We start from the raw sequence: 26,560 nt of genomic DNA, 5'->3' as shown, positions 1-26,560 counted from the left end.
CCACTCTTATTCAACATTGTGCTAGAAGTCCTAGCCAGAGCAATTAGGCTAGACAAAGAAATAAAGGGCATCCGGATTGGCAAAGAGGAAGTAAAATTATCTCTATTTGCAGATGACATGATCTTATACACAGAAAACCCCAACGAATCCACCAGAAAACTACTGAAACTAATAGAAGAGTTTGGCAGAGTCTCAGGTTATAAGATAAACATACAAAAATCACTTGGATTCCTCTACATCAACAAAAAGAACATCGAAGAGGAAATCACCAAATCAATACCATTCACAGTAGCCCCCAAGAAGATAAAATACTTAGGAATAAATCTTACCAAGGATGTGAAAGACCTATACAAAGAAAACTACAAAGCTCTACTACAAGAAATTCAAAAGGACATACTTAAGTGGAAAAACATACCTTGCTCATGGATAGGAAGACTTAACATAGTAAAAATGTCTATTCTACCAAAAGCCATCTATACATACAATGCACTTCCGATCCAAATTCCAATGTCGTTTTTTAAGGTGATAGAGAAACAAATCACCAATTTCATATGGAAGGGAAAGAAGCCTCGGATAAGCAAAGCATTACTGAAAAAGAAGAAAGTGGGAGGCCTCACTCTACCTGATTTCAGAACCTATTATACAGCCACAGTAGTCAAAACAGTCTGGTATTAGTACAACAACAGGCACATAGACCAGTGGAACAGAATTGAGAACCCAGATATAAATCCATCCACATATGAGCAGCTGATATCTGACAAAGGCTCAGAGTCAGTTAATTGGGGAAAAGATAGTCTTTTTAACAAATGGTGCTGACATAACTGGATATCCATTTGCAAAAAAAATGAAACAGGACCCATGCACAAAAACTAACACCAAGTGGATCAAAGACCTAAACATAAAGACTAAAACGATAAAGATCATGGAAGAAAAAATAGGGACAACCTTAGGAGCCCTAATACAAGACATAAACAGAATACAAAACATTACCAAAAATGACGAAGAGAAACCAGGTAACTGGGAGCTCCTAAAAATCAAACACCTATGCTCATCTAAAGACTTCACCAAAAGAGTAAAAAGACCACCTACAGACTGGGAAAGAATTTTCAGCTATGACATCTCTGACCAGCGCCTGATCTCTAAAATCTACATGATTCTGTCAAAACTCAACCACAAAAAGACAAACAACCCAATAAGGTGGGCAAAGGATATGAACACGCACTTCACTAAAGAAGATATTCAGGCAGCTAACAGATACATGAGAAAATGCTCTCGATCATTAGCCATTAGAGAAATGCAAATTAAAACCACAATGAGATTCCATCTCACTCCAACAAGGCTGGCATTAATCCAAAAAACACAAAATAATAAATGTTGGAGAGGCTGCAGAGAGATTGGAACTCTTATACACTGCTGGTGGGAATGTAAAATGGTACAACCACTTTGGAAATCTATCTGGTGATATCTTAAACAGTTAGAAATAGAACTACCATACAACCCAGAAATCCCACTCCTCGGAATATACCCTAGAGAAATAAGAGCCTTCACACAAACAGATATATGCATACCCATGTTTATTTCAGCTCTGTTTACAATAGCAAAAAGCTGGAAGCAACCAAGGTGTCCATCAACGGATGAATGGTTAAATAAATTGTGGTATATTCACACAATGGAATACTACTTACCGATAAAGAACAGTGACGATTCTATGAAACATTTCATAACATGGAGGAACCTGGAAGGCATTATGCTGAGTGAAATTAGTCAGAGGCGAAAGGACAAATATTGTATAAGACCACTATTATAAGATCTTGAGAAATAGTATAAACTGAGAAGAACACATACCTTTGTGGTTACGAGGCGGGGAGGGAGGGAGGGTGGGAGAGGGTTTTTTATTGTTTAATTAGTAGATAAGAACTGCTTTAAGTGAAGGGAAGGACAATACTCAATACATGGAAGGTCAGCTCAACTGGACTGGACCAAAAGCAAAGAAGTTTCCAGGATAAAATGAATGCTTCAAAGGTCAGCAGAGCAAGGGCGGGGGTTTGGGGACCATGGTTTAAGGGGACTTCTAAGTCAATTGGCAAAATAATTCTATTATAAAAACATTCTGCCTCCCACTTTGAAATGTGGCGTCTGGGGTCTTAAATGCTAACAAGTGGCCATCTAAGATGCATCAATTGGTCTCAACCCACCTGGAGCAAGGGAGAATGAAGAACACCAAGGTCACACGACAACTAAGAGCCCAAGAGACAGAAAGGGCCACATGAACCAGAGACCTACATCATCCTGAGACCAGAAGAACTAGTTGGTGCCCGGCCACAATCGATGACTGCCCTGACAGGAAGCACAACAGAGAACCCCTTAGGGAGCCGGAAATCAGTGGGATGCAGACCCCAAATTCACATAAAAAGACCATACTGAATGGTCTGACTGAGACTAGAGCAATACCGGCGGTCATGGTCCCCAAACCTTCTGTTGGCACAGGACAGGAACCATCCCCGAAGACAACTCATCAGACATGAAAGGAACTGGACATTGGGTAGGTGAGAGATGCTGATGAAGAGTGAGCTAATTATATCAAGTGGTCACTTGAGACTGTGTTGGCATCTCCTGTCTGGAGGGGGGATGGGAGGATAGAGAGAGTTGGAAGCTGGCAAAATTGTCACTAAGGGAGAGACTGGAAGGGCTGACTCATTAGGGGGAGAGCAAGTGGGAGTACGGAGTAAGGTGTATATAAACTTATATGTGACAGTCTGACTTGATTTGTAAACGTTCACTTGAAGCTCAATAAAAGTTAATTAAAAAAAATATATAGATTATCTGCTCCATTCCCTGATATTTTGTTGCAAGAGTTGCAAAATATACTTTTTTTTGTATTGCTTGTATATAAATTTTCTGTGGTCCTTGATCCACATTTTGAAAAACTGTTCCCCAAGGCTTCTGTGAACATAGTTAGAAACCACTGACTAGAATATCCTATACTTTGGGTAGCTTTGCTGCTAACCTAAACCAAATGTTGATAAAACTGGGACTGTCTTAATAGAACAAACAACAACCGAAGACAGCTCAGAAAAAAAGGGGAAAAATGCAATCGTGGGAAAAAAAAAAATCATTGTACGCTATGGATAAAGTGACTTTCCTTGAGTGGCGTTCTGGCCAAGGCAGTCATGGACTGGTCATCACTGTCACCATTAGTTTTCTCTGAAGCAGTTGCCACAGAAGCTGGGGTTATAAAGCTTTACCTACAGAGAGGGGCGTAAGAGGCATAAAAGTTTTTAAAAGAGTCTCTGTAATGTAATTGGTCATTCTATTGTTGTCTGCAGTAACGTTTCCCAGAAATCATCAGAGGGAAAAGACAAAGGACAGTATCTTCTAGGACAGGGGGCACTCGATGTATTTTTGGACTACAAAACGGGAAAAAGTGTAGCTAGTGAACCTTGAAAAGATAAAAAAGACCAAAATAATGATGATAAAAGAGAAAAATGCAATAACAAGAACCCAAATAATGATCACTATGGAAATGAGAGCAGAAAATGAACAAAGAAACTTTAAAGAAAAGATAATGAAAATAAAAGGTAGGAAAGGGGCTTCTCTAAGATGAGCACTTGAAACATAGAGGCCAGAGAAGCAGAAATAAATGCACTAATATCAGAAAACTTGATTAAAATTGTTCACTATGTTATGTTTTCTAAAAAGTCCAACATTTTAAATTCATGTATTCAGCTGAATCAGAACCAACACATTATCCCTGTTTGTTAAATTTCTGGATATATTCTTCCAAGTTAACACTTCATAGGTGCCTTAGATTCTAACCCCTGTAATCAGGCACCAAAAAAACTAGAAAAAGTATAGGTTGAATAATTTTATAATCTTAAGGTGGGAAAAGGTTTTCTAAGTACAGTACATAAGGAAGAAATGTAAAGGAAAAGACAAAATTGACATTTAAACTAGAAAACATATTTCAAAAAACATTATGGAGACATCTAATTAAGTATGGCAAACCCATCACCCAACAGAGAAGCTTACCACATAAAGAGTGCTGGTCATATGTATAGAGCTTCAAATTAACTTTTAAGTGCCTTATTTTTACACATTAATGGAGAACCAAAGATCATCAGACAAATGAGATAAGTCTCTAATATACAAAAGACACACCAAACAAACCTAAAAAGAAAACAGAGATAGTGCAGAGAATAAAGGCCTTATATAGGAAACGGGAAGTCCATGGTGTTTCAGAATCTGAGGATTCGATGCCAGATAGTGGCTGTGGGGACGTACCAGGAAAATATCAGTGCAGCAGGTAGAGAGAAACCTGAAGAGAAAACAGCAGGTGGGCAGACAGCTTGGGATAGAGGTTTCCATGGGGAAAAAAGGGGGGGGGGGGACAGATGGATTATTTTGTACACTTGAGCAACTGGAAAATAATATTAATATCTGGGAAAAAGGGTATTAGGCACATAATATCCTAAGGAAACTAAAAATATGAGGCATTTATCAATTCTATTATAAATATATAGAAATATCACAAAGGAAACAATCATCATGTAATATTAAGGAAAGAATTTAGAAAATTAAATCAGATTAATGTTAACTTAAAATTTAAATGAAATAAAAATTATGTATAAATATATTGTAAATATGGAGAATAGGGAGTTGGAGAAGAATATGAAGAAGGTTCTGTTACGGGAATAAGGTTCTTGCCTCTCCCTGGTCAAGAATGAGCAGGTAAGGCACGTAGTTTTCCACACGAACAAAGCTTTATTGAAGAGGCTTGCAAACGGAGACGAGGAGGGCCTAGAGCAACACATACCCTCATCTCCCAGAGCAAAAGACGGCCAGAGTTTTTAAAAGTTCTTGGGCAGGAAAAGATTCATGTTTATTCATAGACACAGGTGCAGATATGTTAACTAAGGTGCACACGCAGCAGCTTTCCAAGATGGCTCCTGTGCCGGAGGTCTCTGGGATTCGTAGCAGGGTGTTGTGCCTGAGCAGCCTCCTGCTCCCCAGGTTCCATTCCCCGGCTGGGGCTGTAGCCCCTCACTGCCTCTGGTGGAAGGTCACACAGTGGTCACAGGTGGATGTTCAGCACATGTCCCTGGGCCTGGTTTTCTCCAACTGCTTCCGAAAGGCAACTTTAAAGAAGTCTGCGGGCTTTTTTTAGATACCCTGCCCCATTGTTTTGGGGAATGGCTTTGTTTCTGCGCCCTGGCCCATTACCTGTTATTTTGTTTGCAGATTTGGGGGCCCCTCTGTTCTCTATCCTACTAAGTCTCTAGGTTCCATACTCAACTCCCTATTATCTCCCAGATAGTATAGCCTATTTCTCTTTTACTTGCTTCTCCTCTAACCACACCAGTCTCTTCACTTTTTCTCAAACAGGCACCCTCTGATCTCAGGGCCTTTGCTCCCTGTCTTACTCCCCTCTTAGAGACTTCAACCCCATAAACCTTTATGGGAATGTGGATGGAGGTCTCTGTTTCTGTAACTTCTTCATGCTGGACTGGGGCGTTGTTCCTGCCTAACTTAATAGAAGTCTCTTGCTACCTGATTTAAGTTATTACCAGGACCCCTTCTTGGGGAATCAGTTGGTAGTCTTGCATGACCAGGAGCTTGGCCTGACTAAAAGCTTAAACAGGCAGGCAGGAGCCAAACCTGAATAGTACTATTCTCTTGGTCAGGACTTTAGACACTACGGTGGCTACTGTCGTGGAAAGAACTTGGTAGTCTAAATCGGGAAATTATTTCTTTTAATAGCCCCTTTCTTTTTATAAATTTAGACAATAGTCCTAGGAGGGCGTCCCTGACATGTTGTGTGGCATCATGGAAGGCTTTTACTATTTTCCGTTATAAATACTCAGGCACGTGTAGTACTTCCTCATCATTCTTTATCCATCTTGTCCCATCATAAGAAAAACCCCTTCTTTCCTCTTAGGGCACGTACCAGGGCAGTTAGCTCAGCTTTTTGGGCTGATGTTTCTGGTGATAAAGCTCTTGTCTCAATAACACCAGTCTGGCTGACAATTGCATAAAAGGGTAAAAAAAAAAAAAAAAGGGTTCAAAGTCCAGCACTCTTTTAAGTTTAACTCTAGAGTATCTAGGAAGAGGGCCCAAAAAGGGTAGAAACCAAGTAATAGAGGGGAGTGTTTTCTACACTGCCTACCAAATATATTGGCCTCCCCCTCTTTTGTTCTGTGAGATGAGGGTAAGCATTGCTCTAGGCCCTCCTCGTCTCCACTTGCAAGCCTCTTCAGTAAAGTTTTGCTCATTTGGGAAACTACATGCCTTACCTGCTCATTCTTGACCAGTGAGAGGCAAGAACCTTATTCTGGTAACAATTGCATTCCTGATAACAGAAACTCAATAGATAATGTCTAAAGTCTTTGAATTGAGAAATGGCTATATATTTTACAAATATATATCCTGCTACCAGAAAAGTGTTTACCTGTGTTTTATTGACTATGCAAAGGCATTTGTTTGTGTGGATCATAACAAATTATGGATAGCACTGAAAACAATGGGAATTCCAGAACACTTAATTGTGCTCATGTGGAACTTGTACATACACCGAGAGGCAATCATTTGAGTATAACAAGGGGTCACTGCATGGCTTAAAATCAAGAAGGTTGTGCATCAGGGTTGTATCCTTTCACCATCCGTATGCTAAGCAAATAATCCGAGAAGCTGGGCTATATGAAGAAGAATGTGGCATCAGGATTGGACAAAATTCATTAACAACCTGCAGTATGCAGATGACACAACCTTGCTTGCTCAAAGTGAAGAAGAGCTGAAGCACTTGGTGATGAAGCTCAAGGACAGCCTTCAGTGTGGATTACACTTTAATATAAAGAAAACAAAAATCCTCACAATTGGACCAACAAGCAACATCATGATAAAGATTCAAGTTGTCAAGGATTTCATTTGACTTGGATCCACAATCAACACTCACGGAAGCAGCATGACACATTGCATTGGGTAAATCTACTGCAAAAGACCGCTTTCAAGTGTTAAAAAGCAAAGATGTCACTTTGAAGACCAAGGTGCACTTGATCTAAGCCATGTTTTTCTAATCACCTCATATGCATGCGAGCGCTGGACAATGAATAAGGAAGACCAAAAAAGAATTAATGCCTTTGAATTATGGTGTTGATGAAGAATACTGAATACACCATGGACTGCCAAAAGAATGAACAAATTTGTCCTGGAAGAAGTACAGCCCTCCTTAGAAGCAAGGATGGTGAGACTTTATCTCACGTACTTTGGACGTACTATCAGGAAGGACCAGTCCCTAGAGAAGGACATCGTGCTTGGTAAAGTGAGGTTCAGCAAAAAAGAGGAAGACCCTCAAAAAGACAGATTGACATAATGGCTGCAAGAATGGGCTCAGGATGGAGCAGAAGCGGGCAATGTTTCGTTCTGTTATACACAGAGTCACCATGAGTCAGAATTGACTTGATGGCAACTAACAACAACAATAACAACCTATAACCAGTCCCTAATAAAAGTTAGAAAGATACAGATGAATAATTACACAATCTTAGGGTAGAGAATGCTCTGTCTAGGAAATTGGATGGGAGTAGCTGTAAAAAGGTCTACTTGATCATGACAACCATCAATACTTATCTTTTTAGATTATGTGTAAGTAATCGCTGTGATAAAAGCTACTTTGTTAAACATGATAAACAAAGACAATAAATAATAGACATACTGTTGATATATAAAATATATAAAACATGGTTACAAAGCTATAAAACCAAAGTGAAAACACACAAAAAAGGGCAAAAAATTTAATAGCTGCACAACAGAGAAAAAAATTACACTTGACGTAGCTCATGCTTGTTCATTCTACTCCAGACCCATTGGCCTTCTGACAAGTTGCCATCCGTGGGCCTTTTCATTTGGGCTCCATTCAGAAAGATGCCACCCACACCAACAATTCACTACCCTCTGTCTTGCTTACATTTTTCATTAAAGCACTTGTAACCACCTGCAATATTAATTTATTTGTTTATTGCCCATTTGCCCCATGTGAGCAAGGACCATCTGTTTCATTTGCTGATTTATCCCCAGTGTCTAGAGCAGTGTTTGTCACACAGTATTACTAAATAATTTGTTCTTTGCAACAACATTTAAAATAGAATTCACTGGGAAGTCTTCCAGTCAGGAATAGGTTAATGTGGTCATGATTTACGGCAAAGTGGAGAAAATTCTGTTACATGCAAGGGGAAGAGGGGAAGAAGGGAGTTGGGGAGAAAGGGAGACTCAAAGAATGGTGAAGGGGTGAGGAAGAGATAGAGAAAGAGGAGGAAGAGGAAGAGAGAAGGGATTTGGGGAGGGGAGGAATAAACACATCATTTTAAAACAACATATTAAGAGTGCTTTTCAGTGAGTGATGATATTGCAGATTATTTTTTGTTGACTTCCTCATGCTTTTCTCTAGTTTCTACAGCTTTCTCAAGAGCATTCGCTACTTTTTTAATTGAATTTTTTTTTTCAATTTTGTGATAAAGAATACACCTAGCCCTCTCATTCTATAATTTAAGCATTTGTCTTTACAATGGCAATGGCCTAGAATAAGGTGGTGGGGCAGGAATTTGGGAGCTGATTAATAAACAGTTCCTAAGAGACTTTTTTTTTTTTTAAGAGACTTATTCAAAACACGTAGTCACTTACGTTGTATGATCCACCGATGGCCTGTGGTTTTCTTCCCCATGATGAATACTCCGTCCGTTACCAAGACCCCACCTGAATGTGTTCAAATCTTGGAATAAATTTGCTGGGGCTGGCTGATACCATTTACACAGGCTTTCTTCTTCAAAGCTGCAAACTTCCATAACTTAAGGAGGGCAGAAAAAAGAGAAGATAAGCTAATCACAATAGATGTTTCAATAAATGGCAATTGCTATCTAACTTCTCACTCTTAAGCATAGTTAGACTAATTAGGCAAACAATCTATATATAATCACTGTTTTAAAGAAATCTAGGCTTATCATGTTCAAATACATGTAGTAACTGAAATACGGGCTTAAATGCATATAGTAATGAGTCTGCTTTCATGAGGACGTGAGGTTTTAATCAGTGTGGTAAAGCAGCAGTTTAGGCATTGTCAGTCTCTCCTAACACAGCAGTTACATTGTCTGTGTGACTGGCTGCTAAAGTCTTACAGGTCTGGCCTCCTTTTCCGCCAGCAAAATTCCAAAGCTAAACTTCAGCTCAGTCGAAATTCTAATGTATTTAAGCCCAAAACATGAGATTTACAATAAATTTGATATTCTACCTGTTTTCTTATAAGTTTTTAAGATTCTTGTAATTACTGTATCCTAAAATCACAGCAAATTATAAGCCCAGTAAGTTTGGAAACACACAGTTTGGTTGTATGTGAAAATGTTTCGTGAGTTTGCTCTCTCTCTATGTTCATGTCTGTATGTCTTAAATCTTCCACTCCTTGAATTAAAGAACAATGAAAAAAAGATTCAGTGAGTTCTTTTGCATATTATAGAGTTGCTGGTGTTCCTCCTAGGGACACACAAGAAACCAAGCCCATTGCCATCAAATTGATTTCAATTCATAGCGATCCTGCAGGACAGAGTAGAACTGCCCCATAGAGTTTCCAAGGAGCGTCTGGTGGATTTGAACTGCCAGCCTTTTGGTTAGCAGCCGTAGCACTTAACCACTATGCAATCAGGGTTTCCAAGTGACAAATAATGAAGGCATAATACTACCAGCTTTAGAGCCTTTGGTTCATGACTTAATGTAAAATTAGAGGATATGTTCCCTCAGAGAAAGTGCTTTTTAATCATGACGTTCCGGTGTGTTATTTAATCTTCACAGAGATAAATACATAATTATATAATCGATATTAATATCAATTATATAATTATATTTATCTTTGTGAAGAGATTTAGAATTCAGTATGATAGTATTCCTCATATCGCTAAAAAGATAAAAATTATACAATTTTAAGAAATGATTTGAAATGATTCAAAAACATAAGATTATTGAATAACCTTATTGTCTTCCATGAAAAACTAGAAATACCACATCTTCCATTGCCCTAGCCTCCATCTGTGATAAGCAGCAGAATTTCCAACTAACTTCAATTAATTACTGTCCCATCTCACTCAGAGTGAGTCTCTATCAACTTTTATTTTATTTTTTAGTTTAGATCAGTTAGTTAATTTATGTTGTATATGTACATTAAGAAGCTCCCCCCATCCTGTGTTAAAAGAATAGAATACAAACTTACATGGTGTTTTAAGCCCTAAGAATTCCTCCGCAAAACTGATATAAGATAGGTAAGAGTTCCACTATACTCTCTGCATTATCAGTAAGTTTTGGACCCATGATATTGTCAAGACACTTGAGAAATAGAGTACAGCAAATCCAGATGCTGCTGAATACAGGTTATCTATTCAGTGACAAAGGGAGAGTCTCAAAGCCACAGGGAAGGGAAAAACAACTACACAGTGTTTATTCCTTCTCATCTGGTGTTTCACCCATTCAAACATAGATTAATTGTTCTCCTCTCATAGACAATCTTTGCTTGTGAAGTTCACTTTTGAGTTAAATAATTTGCCTTCGATTCATTTAGGAAAAACAGTAGATCGGAAAAGTGCCAATAAATGAAAACCATCTTTCACCAGGTCTCAGGTATTTAAAGTCCCATCTACATTAGAAAAGGCTTTCTCATGAACTCTACATATTTGACATCACATTCATTGTATATGTGCATTTAGGCAATGGCAAAATTTGAACAAATTTTTCCAACTTGCAGGTATTACAATGCTGAGCAAAGAGTTCAAAACTCCTATCAATGGATTCAAAATGGTCCTAGAAGTTTTAGTGATGAACTGTTTAGAAAAAGGAGAATAGAGTATTTAATCACATATATTAATAGCTCAATTGATTTGTTTAGCATATTTTTATAATTGATCTAAATATTTATTTATACTTTATAATTAAGCAACATCTGATTGGGTCAAAGAACTGTCTTTACCTTGCATACGTTAGATCAATTATACCCATTGCCACTGAATCGATTTTGACTCATAGCGACCCTGTAAGAGAGAGTAGAACAGCCCCGCAGGGATTCCAAGGAGCAGCTTGTGGATCTAAACTGCCAACCTTTTGGTTAGCAGCCGATCTCTTAACCACTGCACTTATCTTCCAGCAGCACAGTCTGCAGACTATTCTGAGTCACACTCCAGACTCATTTTCCCAACCTATCAACTTTCTGTAATGCATAGAATTGTTTTTAATCCAAAACATTAATCCAAAACCATTTACCTCTTTTTGGTCATGACAGTAGAATACATGCTGATTCTTTAATCTTCTATACAAATAGCTCTTATGTTAAGAAATTGCTCCAAGCCGAGGTGAACATTTCTAACTAGGCCATGCTACTTAGATATTATACTAGTATATTCTTATCTATTTTACTACTGCATTTAATACATAATTTAGAAATTCACCTACCACAGGATGATTCATCTGATTTGTCAGGGCAGTCATGTCTAAAATCACATTTCTGAATTTTTTCAACACAGTGACCATTGGACCTGCAGGCAAATTCATGGTCTGTGCAGTTGTGTGGAGATAATGTCACTGGGATGGAAGTTTCTGGTGGAGTTGGAAGGTCCACTGGCAAATTACCTTAAAAGGAAATAATACACAGGCATCTTTTAATAGATTTTCCATTTCTTTAGAGATTTTACACAATGGAACTTTTCTAAACACGCTTACTATTCAACCTTATAAAGAGTGCTTGATAGTATTTGTTAATATGTTTAACACCGTTATGTAAGCATATAAATTAGGGTTCTTGATCTTAAGAAATAGCAAATACCTCTGGATATCTAATTAAAAAATAGGGGGAGGTACAGATAAAAATTGCCAAAAAGCTATCCAGAGCTCACTGAATAAATGAAAGGCCAAAGAGCAGAGTTTGAAGATCAGCAGGAAGCAAAATAGCTCCAGATGCTGGCATTAGGGGCCAGAGTCAAGATTTGATTAAACCTTTTAGTCCACTGGGTAAATAAACTTTGCATTTCCACTGCTACAGCAAATCCAAATTTGAAACATCTCCTAATTTTTGTTTTACCTATTCAAGATTTAAGGTTGCAGGAGGTATCCGAACCAGAGGCAATCATCTAGAAGTATTTGAACAATGAAGACTATAATTTCTGAAAATATAGAAGCTGGGAAAAATTTATACAAATTCAAGAATTTATACATTAAGTGAATTGATATATATTTATTAATAACATCCATGTTTCATGAACATGATAGGTGGCATGGATCTAAAGCCAAATACACCATCTCTGCCATAAATAGTTTATAGGCTAGTGGACACGGCAGTCAGATAAATACTTTCATTACAGTCCTGTATGATAGGTCTCTGATAAAGATTATAATCTATGGGAACAAGAATGATATCAATCCATTTACCCCTGTCTCCACAGCATACTTTGCAAACATGGTACATGGTAGGCACATGATTATTGACAAGTGAATGAATGGAAGAATAGATGGAAGGAAAGAAGGAATGATAACAGAGTGAATGAATGAATAGATGAATTAGATGAATGAACGAAAGCTTGCGCAGTGTATTAAAGAACACAAAAAAAGGTTATATCAGATGGGAGTCAGGGAAGGCTTCCTGGCAAGGTGATATTTAAACTAAGTTTTAAGTTTTAAAGGATGATTAGTTGCTGGCTAGTTGGAGAAATGAGAAAAGCTTGTGTGAAGGCAGAGGAATACATTTTGGTAATACCATGAGCATTTGGCATGAAGAAGGCCAATTTTTTCACCACTGTACCACCAGGGCTCCCTGTATAATATAGTAAGAATGCATTTGTTGGAGTCACTGGATATGGAACTGGAAGGGAGATGATTACCAGATCATAAAGGGCCAGATGAGAACAACAAAGGAGTTTCAGATAAAAACTAACAGCTGTGGAGAAATGCCAAGACATGATAAAATCTCCACCTCAAGAAACATCCCGGTAGTGGTACGGAAGCTGTATCGGAGGTGGCTCTGACGTGGAGAAGAGACCAGTTAGGCTCTTTTTCTTCTTCTTCTTCTTCTTTTTTTTTTTTTTTTAATATTCTTGGCCACTTACAACCCAGAGCAGAGATGGTTTGGAGGGCAGGGCAAAGACATGAGCAATATTCAATATCTAGTATCTAGATGTCTGTGGATTGGGGCACTATGGGGAATGTGAGAGGAGTCTAATAAATAGCCCAACTTCTGAAGCAATTAAGAACTAAAACTGAAATGTATGGCAGATATTAAATCAAAATATAAACTTTTAACAGTTAAAGCTGATGGACAAAACAACCCATATCTATAGGCAAAAATCCCTGGTGGCACAGTGGTTAAGTGCTCCACTGCTAACCAAAAGGTCAGTGATTAGAACCTACTGCGAGAAAGATGTGGCATTCTGCTTCCATACAGATTTGCGGCCTTGGAAACCCTATGGGGCAGTTCTACTCTGTCCTATAGAGTCGCTTGTAAGTCCGAACGATGGCAATAGATTTGGTTTGGGTGTCTGTAGGCAAGAGGTCTCCAAATTCAGAAGTAAACAAACCCTCTAAGTTATGTTTGCTGGAAAATGCCAGGTCTCCCTGTGTGGAAGCAGAAGGATCCCACTGTGAATTACAGTGCATCTACAGCTAAAAAGCTAGCTAGCTCCAAAAAGAAATGCATGATCAGGTTATCCTTCCAACCTCTTCAACACATCTTTGCTCTTCTTTTCCTGGGGAGGAATAAATAAGAGGTTGAAGAGCGGCCAGAAATATTAGGCTACTGCAGCTCAATCTATATGGAAAGAAAGACAAGGACCAAGGAAAAAGTATTCTGTCACAAGAGAGATAAGACTGACTTCAGAGTTCTGAATTGGACTGATAAATGGGTGATTGTACCATTCTCTAAGATAGGATATATAAGAGGAGGAGCTGGTTTGGAGAAAAAAAGAAATATTTTCTACCACAAAGCAGGAAATTAATTATAACAGTCCAAAAAAGATAAGCCCCAGCCGGTCAGAGAGTCCACCTTCTCGCGTTGGATAGAGCCACGTCTAAGTTACTCAACTTCTGGGTGGCAAATATCCTTTTCCAGTCTCTGACATGTCTATTTATTTTGTACAGTGCCTTTCAAAATAAAAGATTTTTTTTTTTATTGTACTTTAGGTAAAGGTCTACATAACAAACTAGTTTCTCATTAAACAGTTAGTACACATTGTTTTATGACACGTCAACACTCTCCCTTCTCAACCTTGGGTAATCTATTACCAGCTTTCCTGTTCCCTCCTGCCTTCTAGTCCTTGCCCCTGGGCTGGTGCGCCTCTTTAGTCTCGTTTTGTTTTACAGGCCTGTCCAATCTTTGGCTGAAGCGTGAACCTCAGGAGTGACTTCATTACTGAGCTGAAAGGGTGTCCTGAGACCATACTCTCAGGTTTCTCTACTCTCTGTCAGGCCAGCATGACTGGTCTTTCTTTTTCAGTTAGAATTTTGTTCTACATTTTTCTCAAGCTCTGTCCCAGACCCTCTATTGTGACCCCTGTCAGAGCAGTCAGTGGTGGTAGCCAGGTACCATCTAGTTGTACTGGACTCGATCTGGTGGAGGCTGTGGTAGATGTGGTCTATTAGTCCTTTAGACTAATCTTTTTATTTTTTTTTTCCTTATATCTTTACTTTTCTTCATTCTTCCTTGCTCCCTAAGGGGTGAGACCAGAGGAGTAACCTAGATGGCCTCTCACAGGCTTTTAAGGCCCCAGACTCGACTCAGCAAAATAGAATGTAGAACATTTTCTTTATAAACTATGTTATGCCAATTGAGCTAGACATTCCCCGAGACCATGGTCTCCACAGCCCTCAGCCCAGCAATTTGGTCCCTCAGAGAGTTTGCATGTGTCTATGGAGTTTCCATGACCTTGCCTTGTACAAGTTGTGCTGGCTTCCCCAATATTGTGTACTGCCTTACCATTCACCAAAGTTCCACTTATCCATTGTCTATTAAGTATTTTTCCACCCCCATCCCTCCCCTCCCTCGGATCATCAGACACTTTCTTTTTGTGTGTGAACCTTTACATGAGTTTTTACTAGTAGTGGTTTCATACAATATTTGTCCTTTTGTAATTGACTTATTTCACTCAGCATAATGTCCTCCAGTTCATCCACATTATGAGATGCTTCACAGGCTCACTGTTGTTCTTTATCATTGCATAATACTCCGTTGTGTGTATGTACCACATTTTGATTATCCATTTATCTGTTGATGGGCATCTAGGTTGTTTCTCAAAATAAAAGATTTTCATGTCTTCTAATTTATTGCTTCCTTTATGGTTTGTGCTTTAAGGTTTTACTGGAAATGAAAAATCTTCACCTATTCCAACATCATAGGTATCCTCTATCATTTTTATAAAATTTTGATAGTTTTACTTTCTCACATTTAGGTCTTTCGTCCATCTAGACGTTACTATTATGTATTGCTTGTTATAAGACTCCAATTTAATTTTTTATATGAATGACTAATTTTTGATCTCTTAATCTATTGAGCAACACAAATCTTCCCAGTTATTCTTTTACATTTTAATTACAAAAGGTATTATGCATATATAAGAATGAATATAAAATATATATCTGGTTAAAAGAATAATAGTAAAAAAAAATAGCCATACACCTATCACCTAGCTTATGAAATAAACAACCATGGAGAGTTTTGAAACTCCAAATTTTGCCTTGCTGATTCCATATCCTCATTGCCCAGTTTAGTGCTGAATTCTGTATTTTCTTCATTTCATTCGTTTTTATCATTCTTTTCATTTGCATGTATATCTAACACCATAGTATATATAGTACCTGTTTCATTAGGTTACTATATGGTTAAATGAGTTAACATTGTAAAATTCTTAGAATAGTGACTATGTAAGTACAATATAAGTGCTTCATAAAAAGTAGTTATTTAGTCTTTGAGCTTCAGATAAATTGAATCATTCTCTATATAATCTGCACTTTGCTTTTTCTCTGAACATTGTGTTAATTTGGAAACCCTGGTGGCGTAGTGGTTAAGTGCTACGGCTGCTAACCAAAGGGTCGGCAGTTCGAATCCGCCAGGTGCTCCTTGGAAACTCTATGGGGCAGTTCTACTCTGTCCTATAGAGTCGCTATGAGTCGGAATCAACTCGACGGCACTGGGTATGACAACAAAGATGGCTCGTTAATCTGCACTGGGAGCAGAGCGCTTCCTTTGGACTGGGGTCCCTACACCTGAGAAACTCCTCAACCAGGGGAAGATTGATGACAAGGACCTTCCTCCGGAGACAACAGAGAAGGAAAACCTTCCAAGCCGATGCCCTGAATTTGGACTTGAACCCAATAGACTGTGAGAGAATACATTTCTCTTTGTTAAAGCGTTTGCTTGTGGTATTTCTGTTACAGCAGCTCTAGATAACAACGACACATGGTATAACATGTTATTTATCCATTCTACCATTAATGTTGTTTTCATTTGATTCTATTTGGGTTTTGTTTATTTGTTTGTTTTGTACATGTCTCTTACTGTTTCTCTTTCTCTGTTTCATTTTGCTTATAAGCCCTTATCGAGCTCATTTTATTTCTTTTTAAGGTGCACATCTGCATAATTTAGTTGACTAGGGTCTGGTGTAGTAACATCATTTTTTCTTTGTGAATGCTATTATCTGAACTTATTTATTTTTTTTCCACACTCATTTCTGAAAGATAGTTTTACTTTGCCGAACTTAGAACTTTAGGATAGCAATTATTATTCCTCAAAACTTTGAAGATAAGATTCTACTGTTTTCTGGCTCCTATTATTGCTGTCAGGAAGTCAGCTACCAGTCTAATAGTGGTTCTTTTTTCATTTCTGACAGTTTTTAATATATCTTCTTTTGTCTTTGTTGTCTTTCTAAGTCATTTCAATGACTAAAGATGTGGCTTTCCTCTTATTATGATATTTTGTATGGAGTTCACTAGGGTTCTTAAATCTGTATCTTATGTTAATTCACAGCCAGTATACCTTTAAAAACTGTCTCTAACTCATTCTTTTTTATTCCCTTTCTGGGACTCCATCAGCTTTCATAATGTATCCTCCAAGTAAATCTACCTCTCCCCCCAAAAAATGCACTGGGTATATCTAAATGCTACGCTCTTTGAAATTTCCTTATAGTGATTACCAGTTTATTAGTTGCATTATTGATGTTGTCTTTTGCTATTTAATTCATCCCGTTTTTAATTTTGTTCATTTTGTTCCTAATTTCTAGAAGGCCAATTTGACTTCATTTTCAATTTTGTCTATTTTTTTAAACAATTCCATGCTATTTTCTTAGAACATTGGATCCTTCTTTAATAATTTTAATAACTTTTGTATGAGTTTTATGTTGTTGAATAATAAATTGCCCCAATCTTAGCATTTTAAAATAATAAACACTTATACCTCATACAGTTTCTGGAGTCTGGAATTCAGAAGAGGCTTAACTTGGTGGTTCTGGCTCAGAGTCAACATGTCATTTTAAGGCTTGACTTAGGTTGGAGAATCTGCATCCAAAGTGTCTCACTCACATGCCTCGCAAGTTAGTGCTGGCTGTTGGCTGAAGGCCTCAGTTCCTGGACTTTCTACATATAGCTGCTTGAATGTCTTTTTGTCATGAGACAGTGATCCAAGAGAAGATAGAAAAATCTAGCTTTAGAAATCACACTTTCATTGCCACAGTATCCTGATGGTTACAACGTGGGCAGGGACTGGCACACAGAGTGCAAATACCAGGTGGTGAGGATCTTCGCGGAATATTTTGAAGGATGGCTGCCATAGTTTTTGGCATTCATTTTACTTTTGTTATTCAGAATTTTATTCTAAGTTTTGAGGTTTTAATTCTAATATTTGTGGTGTCTGCTGATTCACATATATGGTGGATGCTTTTCTATGTGTTTTTAATAATTATTTTTATCATGAGGTGGGCTTGATTTTTCTGTGAGAATCCTTTGTCATCTTGTTTGTAGAAATGTTCTTCTAAATTAATTTTAAATTGTTTCTGTTGGGAACCCCTATGCTTGTGTCCATTATACCACTTCTGGACCTTCTCTTACCTTTTCTCCTTCTCTCATTTATTCCATATTTTTTTACTCTCTAACTCTAATAGTTATATGTTCTGTTCTATTTTTCTATAACATCTTTTTTTCTATCACCTAGGGATTTCTCTTCTTTAAGATAAGCCTGACATTTAAATGAATGCATGCCATACTTGACATTTCTAGGTGTATGTAGTGTTACAGTTTTCAAGTCATCTGGTGGTTAAGAGCTATGGCTGCTAACCAAAAGGTCAGCAGTTCAAATCCACCAGCTGCTCCTTGGAAATCCTATGCAGCAGTTGTACTCTGTCCTATAGGGTTGTTATGGATCGTAATAAACTTAATGGCAATAGGTTTGGTTTTGGTTTTGGCCTCCGATATTATTAAAGCCCACACTCTTAACTGCATCTTTAGGCCTGATTTCAGCTTAAATTAGGAAACAGTCTTCTTTATGAGCAAATCATTGGTATGAGTTGGATGTCTTAGATAAAGGACGTTGATGAGTCCATACTCATAAATTAGAGACAACTCATTTTCTATCTCAGAAAGGACTCAGGATAAAAATCACCTATTACATGAGGACCATTACTTTAAAAAAGAGATTGTAAGATTCTGTAATTCTTTGTCCTTTCACATTACTCTTTATTATTCTACAGAAATGAATAAAACTAAAATAAGCCCTATGTGTTTGCATTTGAGAGTACCAAAAGAGCAAATTAAGAAAACAGTGCCTCTGCCATGCAAAGGTAAAAAAGGGCCCAAAATGTGGTTTGGCCGAGACATTGTTTGGAGACTGAGGGGTGCCAAGTATTGCAAGATTCTTGACACTCTTCTGCCCTTATAGGTTGTTTCAGATTTTCTTTTAAGAAACATGAAGTAAACTTACTTTCCTTTGCAATGACTTACAGCAATATTATTTCCTAAAGTATTATGCTTTTAACTCAAATGATAATAGAAATAAATATGTGTAGTATATGGGTAAACTTTAGTTTTTAATATGATTTTCTAAAGAATTTTTAACAGTAAAATATGTCTAGAACAGTAAGCCCATAACTGTTTGCCTTTAATTACTTTGAATAAGACTAAAGTTGGTGGCAATGACAATCTTAATTTTCTTTAAACAAAAATTGCAAAGGGGAAATGCAAAAAACTGAAGTTTGCACTCACTAAGAAGCAAAAATGAGTTAAGCTTGATCTGATCTGTTCACACATCCCTAAACCACAGGGAGATCAGACCCAGCAGCACACCTGTCATCTGCAAGATTCTCTAAGTAGAAGGCTCAGGCTCCAGATGAACACATTGCTCTAATGCCTTGCTCAGTAAATTTCTTATTAAAATGATAAACTGTGTGTTGCACTAATATAATCCTTCAGAGAGAACAGATTATCTATTTTTTTTTTTTTACTGACCTTTCTTCCTACAGCCATTCCCGTACTTAAAATTAATCAGTTTAACATCCTAGTCCTTGATAAATTATCACCAACTTTACACATATAGTATAACTGCATGGATTACTTGACTAATATTCATATTTGGTCTTTATCTACCCCTAGAAAAAAAAAAAAAAGTTTTTTTCTTTTTTTAGGTAACAATGCATATCTGTTTGATGATTTCTGACATTAAGAAATATATTTAATTTAGAAATTTTAATGTTTACTTGAGATTTAAACACAATCATTCATCAGTAAATTGAAATATTTTAAATATCTATAGCTCCAGGAGGAAAGCATGTATTTTTCTTATTGTATTTAATACAATAACTAAGCATTATACCCTCAAGCTAAAACAACTACATTTAGCATGATTGTATTAAAGTGCTTGTGTTAGAACTACTGTCCAGGAAGAGTAGGTTTTACTAAAACATAGCTATTCTTTGGGTATGATTTATAACAACTGTGACCCAGATGTTTGCCAGTATATTATGGGGTGTGGGCTTCTGTCTTCAACAGCAAGTCAACTATTTTGAACTAGTTTTGCTCTAATATAATAGTTCAGTGGAATTTTTCAGGTATCATAAGACATTTTCCATCTTTCCAGGCATTCTACTATATTTGAGAGTTATAATAAATAGACGACAGCTGGACAATTTTCAAGCTAAAATGTATTTCATAGCCTTCTCTATTTTTGGTATTTATCATTTTCCTCAACAAAAAATTATAAACATTAATTTTTTAATTAAAAATAAGTTAAGTTAGCAATTTCTCTAATTTTATTTCCAGTTTCTTTTTATCATCAGGAACAAAATAAAAATGCTATACTGGATTAACCATAGGGTTTTTTTCCAACATATTTTATTTTGTCTACAAATAACCAAAAAAAAAAAAAAAAAACTATATACTATGCCTATTCCTCACTTACTAATTTGATTAGGCTCCAAAGATAAGGTTATTGTGCAAAAATTGGAATTATGTAAAAATGGAGGATGACCACATCAGATCACAAAATGGAGAATGACTACATCATATAACTGCCAAATTACATCATTACATAACCACCAAACCACTGATAATCACAGTCCAGACAAGTTGATACAAACCTTAACTATCACGGCCAGTGTTACCCTTGCCTCACTCCTCAGTGTTCAATACTGCCAGATGTACATCGTTAATGCACAAAATAGATGGTAGATTTTTTACTATTGTAAATGTGAAATGTTGGATAGCAAGATAGTCAATAAGTGAGGAGTAGGTCTAAATCATTTTATAAGAGTCCACCAAAGAAACAATTTCAGAACCCAGACATTGAGTCTCAAATTTCTGATTTTTGTTTTGATCGTATATATTAAGCCATATATATTTCCAACAATTTGGCACATCCTTCAGACTCTGTACTTCCTTTAGAAAAAATGTAGCAGAAAAAAGAATCTCAAAACAGAGTGCATTTATCTGTTTTATTATTCTGAGACAAGCATACACCATGCTGCTTAGTATTACAAGGTGAAAAGCTACAAGTGATATATTAAAAGTCAACACAACAGTACTCACATTCTTCCCCTTTTCATTTACCCTAAAACAAACATTAATCTTTGCAGAAAGAAGAGAAACCTGAACAAGCAAGCATTTATAAATAAAGTGGTGATCCATTAAGGCTAATGAAGTTGCTGTTAGCTGGCTTAGAGTCAGCTCTGACTCACACTGACCTTATTATGTATAACAGAACAAAATGTTGCCTGGTCCTGCACCATCTTCATGATTGTTGATGTATTTGAATCCATTGTTGAGGCTATTGTGTCAGTCCATCTCACTGGCGATTTCCCTCATTTTCTGCTGACCCTCTATTTTAGCAAACACGATGTCCTTTTCTAGTGATTGGTTTTTCCTGATGATGTGTCTCACCATTCTCACATCAAAGGAGCATTCTGGTTGTATTTCTTCTAAGACTGATCTGTTTGTTCTTCTGGCAGTCCACAGTATAGTCAATATTCTTCGCCAACACCACAGTTTGATTGCATCAATTCTTCTGTCTTCCTTTCTTGTTGGAATGCCAAAATATCCAAACAACTCACTCAGTATAACAACAATGACAAAAGACATTTAGTGAGGGGAAAAAATCATCAAAATTGTAATTAACCATCCTCTAAAAAAATACTGAACCAAACCTGTTGCTGTCAAGTTCAATTCTATAAGTACTATAATTTCCAAATTTTAAGGCGCCATCAGTTGCAAGATGTTCCACTACTTTAGTAACAATTGTCACGAGAAAAAGTAAACCACTGATAACTACATTAATTCCATCAATTCTAATAATTAATTATTCTAATAACTAATAATTTTAACATGCATGCTGAGCTCTGAAATTAAAAAATTGAATAAGAAGTGAATAGTATTTTTCTTCAATTTTCAAACAGTATGTTGTGACATCATATAGTCACTGCTTCATTTTTCCAAATAACCCAGCTATCTCACCAATAAGCTATATCCTAAGAAATAAAATTCCTTTTTAGTTTTTTTTTTTTTAATTGTGATTTAGGTGAAAAGTTTACCAAGTGAATTAGTTTCTCATTAAACAGTTAATACACAAATTGTTTGCTGACATTGGTTGCCAACCCAGTGATGTGTCAACACTCTCCTTTTCTCCACCCCAGGTTCCTTGTTTCCATTCATCCAGTTTTCCTGCCCCTTCCTGCCTTCTTGTCTTTGCTTTTGGGCTGGTGTGCCCATTAGTCTCCCATACATGACTAAACTACAAAACACATCTCTCACATATGTTATTTTTGGACCTATAGACCTCTCTAATCTTTGGTTGTAGAGTGAACCTCAGGAGTGACTTCTGTATTCAGTTAAAAGGGTATCTGGGAGCCATACTCTTCGGGTTTCTCCAGTCTCTGTCAGACAAGCAAGATTGATTTTTTTTTTTTTTTAAAATTTGAATTTTGTTCTATATTTTTTCTGCACTCTGTCCGGGACCCTCTATTATGAACACTGCCAGCGGACTCGGTGATGGTAACCAGTCACCGTCTACTTGTTCTGGGCTCAGTCTGGTAGAGGTTGTGGTGGTTGTGGTCCTTCAGCCCTTTCTTTTTAGTTTTTGATCTCACCAATAAGCTGTGTTCTAGTAAATAAAATTCCTTTTTGTTCTTGATTTTGGTATGTGTTCTGCTGAAGGAAATGCACTTCTTGATTTGCTGGTGGAGGATATAAGGAATAATGCAAAGTGAATACTTCCTTTGGGGTACTTCTTTTAAATCTGAATTTCTGCAGGCAATTCTTACTAAGCAATCCAGTCTAAAAGTCTGAAGCTATATAGTTTCAGCTCAAAAAGCCTTGAAGGAGAAAGCTATTTAACTTTGTGATCATTGCACACTATTATCCACTCTGGGAATGGACAAAATTATCATACACTGATGCAGAGAAATACAGGGTATTATTGTACGGTTAAGTTTTCCTACTTTCCCTGGCACTGTACTTAAGTTTGCCTGAATAGTCTCTCCTCTAGCATCCTCCTAGATTAGATTTAAGACAAAAATTTATATCATCAAAGTACTGAAGCAAAGGAGGTATAACAGATAGTTGAGAGTGGATGTTGAAAATTAAGTTAGAAACAACTAGAAGTTAGAAAATGAGATAGAATAGCTCCAGAATAGCAGATGATGATGTTCTAGGACAAAATTAAAAGAAATAAGTTTATGGCACAAAACCCGTTGGGAAAAATTAGCAAATATTTGCAGTTAAAAAGCTTCTAAAGCTTATAATTCACATTAAAACAATCTTAAGCCAAGGAGGCGGGCCCAAGATAGCAGAGTACTCAGATACATCCTATGGTCCCTATTACAGCAAAGACCCAAAAAAAACGAGTGAATTGATGCTATATGACAATCTGGGAGCCCTGAACATCAAAGAAAAAGTTGAGGAGTTGGACTGAGTGGCAGGGGGACAGAGAGAGAGTTCAGAATCAGTGAGAATTTGCCAGACCTGACCTGGCCGGCACCCTGCAGGCTGCATTGGTGGCATGTGCAGGCTGAGGCAAGCAGTAGTGCTCTGGACACTTTTTCCACATGGAGAGAACCCAAGAGGCAGAGAGTCTACTCAAGCCTCTGGAACCATGGAGAAATGGTGCTGAATAGGCAAAAGATAAGTATAAGCATCTAAAGTACCATGTAGAATAACAAAAACCCTTCAGTTGTCTGGGAAGTAACTCTCTCCCATTTATGTGCCCCCTTTCTGCTCTGCCTTGGGTACTGGTTCAGCTTCAGTGACTGCCATGCCCCCTGGGCCAGAAATAGGACCCGTCATGTCCCCTAGCCATTCTCCTGGCTTTGGAGAGGGAACGAATTAACAAAGAAGAAAAAATAATCTGCCAGCTTCCCTAAGCCAGGAACTCAAGGCAGGCACAGCCCCATTGCCTAGGCACAGGCATAAACAGTCCACGGACTTTGAATACCTTTTACCCCTGCGTGGACTTGTGTGGGCCCATTTCAACAGCATAGGCCCTTATAAGCACATTACAACAGGGTTTATACCTGAAGCCTATTTTCACCTGTAACAGCTAAGGGGGGGGGGTAGCAGATTTGTGACATTTGACACTGTCCTGCCAATTAAGTAGGGTCCTCACCTACCCACATCAGCAGCGTGAGGACTAGTGGCTCCACCCACTCCACCTAAACTCACATGACAGGTGGTCTGACCATAAATTGTGCCTCCCAGTCCTTATAGCCAAGCATTGGGTGCCCATATTCTGGCTGCAAAACCCACCCACCTATGCACTCTAGGAAACGGGGACACTCCTTCCACCTAGGCACTCAGGGGCAGCTGTCAGCCCCCTGCTGTGCTCAGGACATGGCCCCCTACAGCAACCAGATATCTGTGCCTATACCTATCACTCTTGCCTGTCTAGAACTGTAGGCTAGAGCCTGCACCACACACTCCATGACCGATGACCTGAGCTGAATCCACACAAGAAAAACAAATGGACTCCTGGGGTCACACAACCACCTAGTGATAGGGCATGAAAGCTTCAAAGACACGAATAATCAAAGTAGCTCACAAAAACAGCCTATTTGGGCAAATCAAAATAAAACAAAACAAGAAGCTAGGGCACAATAAGCAAACATTAAAAAAATAATAACTTATTGATGGCTGCAGATAACAGTCAACATCAAATCACATAAAAAGGCAAACCATGATGGCTTCAGCAAGCCACCAAAACAAAGAACCGAGAAACAACCCAGAGGAAGATAAATTCTTGCAGTTACTTTAGGTAGAATTCAAAAGATTACTATACAGAGCTCTTCAAGAGATCAGGAAGGAGATGAGGCAAAACACAGACCAAGCCAAGAAACACACAGGCAAAGCAACAGAAGAACTTAAGAGGGCTATACAAGAAGAGCATAATGACAAATTTAACAGGCAGCAAGAATTCACAGAGAGAAAGCAAACAGAAATCCAAAAGATTAACAATAAAATTTCAAAATTAGACAACTCAATAGAAAATCATAGGAACAGAATTGAGGTAATAGAAGTCAAAATTAGTTAGACTGAAGATAAAGCATGTGACACCAATTTATTTTAGGAAAAATCACATCAAAATTTAGAAAAATGAAGAAACCTTAAGAATTATGTGGGACTCTATCAAGAGGAATAACCTACAAGTGATTGGAGTACCAGGATGGAGGGGAAATAAAAGAAAATACAGAGAGAACTGCTGAAGATTTGTGGTCAGAAAACTTCCCTGATATCATGAAAGATGAGATGATACTTATCCAAGAAGCTCATTGAACCCCGTGCAGGATAGATCCCAAAAGAAAGTCACCAAGACATATTATAATCAAACTTGCCAAAAGCAAAGATAAAGAGAATTTTAAGAACAGCTAGGGATAAATGGGAAACTCTGGTGCCATAGTGCTTAAGTGCCACAGCTGCTAACCTAAAGGTTGGCAGTTCAAATCTGCCAGATGCTCCTTGGAAACTCTATAGGGCAGTTCTAATCTGTCCTATCGGGTCTCTATGAGTCAGAATTGACTCGATGGCAACAGGTTTGATTTTTTTTGGTTTTAGGGATAAATGAAAAGTCATCTACAAAAGACAGTCAGTAAGACTAAGCTCTGACTACTCAGCAGAAATCATGCAGGCAAAAAGGCAATGGGGTGACATACATAAACCCTTGAAGGAAAAAAAATTGCCAGTCAAGAATTAAATACCCACAAAACTCTCTTTCAAATATGATGGTGAATGTAGGGTATTTCCAGATAAACAGAAGTTTAGGGAATTTGTAAAAACCAAACCAAAATTACAAGCAACACTAAAGGGAGTCCTCTAGTTAGAAAATGAATAAGATTGAATAACAACCCTAGACTAGAACACAGGACAGAACTATCAGATATCAACCCAGACAGGGAAGTCACAAAAATAAATCAAAGTTAAAACACTGAAAATAGGGAAACAGGGATATCAATAATATCAATGACAACATTAAAACAAACAAAAAAAAGGGAATAAATAATGTACTCATAGAACTTTCATATGGAGAGGAAGTCAAGGCAATATCAAGAAGTAAAAGATTGGTATAAACTTCGAAAAACATTAAGGTAACCACAAAGGAAACTAACGATCCTACACATCAAAATAAAAAACAAGAAAAACGTAAAGATCCAGCAAATACAAAATCAACTACAATGAAAATGTTGAAAAGAAAATACATGAGAAAAACGACTCAGCACAGAAAAGGGGAAAAAAGAAACAGTCAACAACACAATAAAAAAATACAGCAATATGACAGCACTAAAATCATACCTATCCATAATTACGCAGAATGTAAATGCACTAAATGCACCAATAAAGAGATAGAGGCAGAATGGATAAAAAATGCAATCTATATGTTGCCTACAAGATACATACCTTAGACTTAAAGACACAAACAAAGTAAAACTCAATGGGATGGAAAACATATATACCAAGCAAACAGCAAGCAAAAAAGAGCAGGAGTGGCAATATTAATCTCTGACAAAATAGACTTTAAAGTAAAATCTACCATGAA

The 26,560-nt window shown here is 37.4% G+C and overlaps 1 protein-coding gene across 1 annotated transcript in view; it reads right to left on the bottom strand.

The window, feature by feature from the left end:
• MALRD1 (MAM and LDL receptor class A domain containing 1) overlaps nucleotides 1–26,560 on the bottom strand; it is a 956,759-nt gene that overhangs the window by 628,541 nt on the left and 301,658 nt on the right. The window contains exons 20-21 of the mRNA XM_064284901.1: nucleotides 11,476–11,652; nucleotides 8,674–8,836 (exon numbers count right to left, since the gene is read on the bottom strand). Of these exons, the coding sequence (XP_064140971.1) occupies nucleotides 8,674–8,836; nucleotides 11,476–11,652 (340 nt within the window). The remainder of the gene's footprint in view (nucleotides 1–8,673; nucleotides 8,837–11,475; nucleotides 11,653–26,560) is intronic.

Source organism: Loxodonta africana, chromosome 4 (assembly GCF_030014295.1).
Source record: "Loxodonta africana isolate mLoxAfr1 chromosome 4, mLoxAfr1.hap2, whole genome shotgun sequence".
NCBI classification, from domain to species: Eukaryota; Metazoa; Chordata; class Mammalia; order Proboscidea; family Elephantidae; genus Loxodonta; species Loxodonta africana.
The sequence above is the reverse complement of the archived record's forward strand: the minus strand, read 5'-3'. Positions and strand labels throughout refer to the sequence as shown.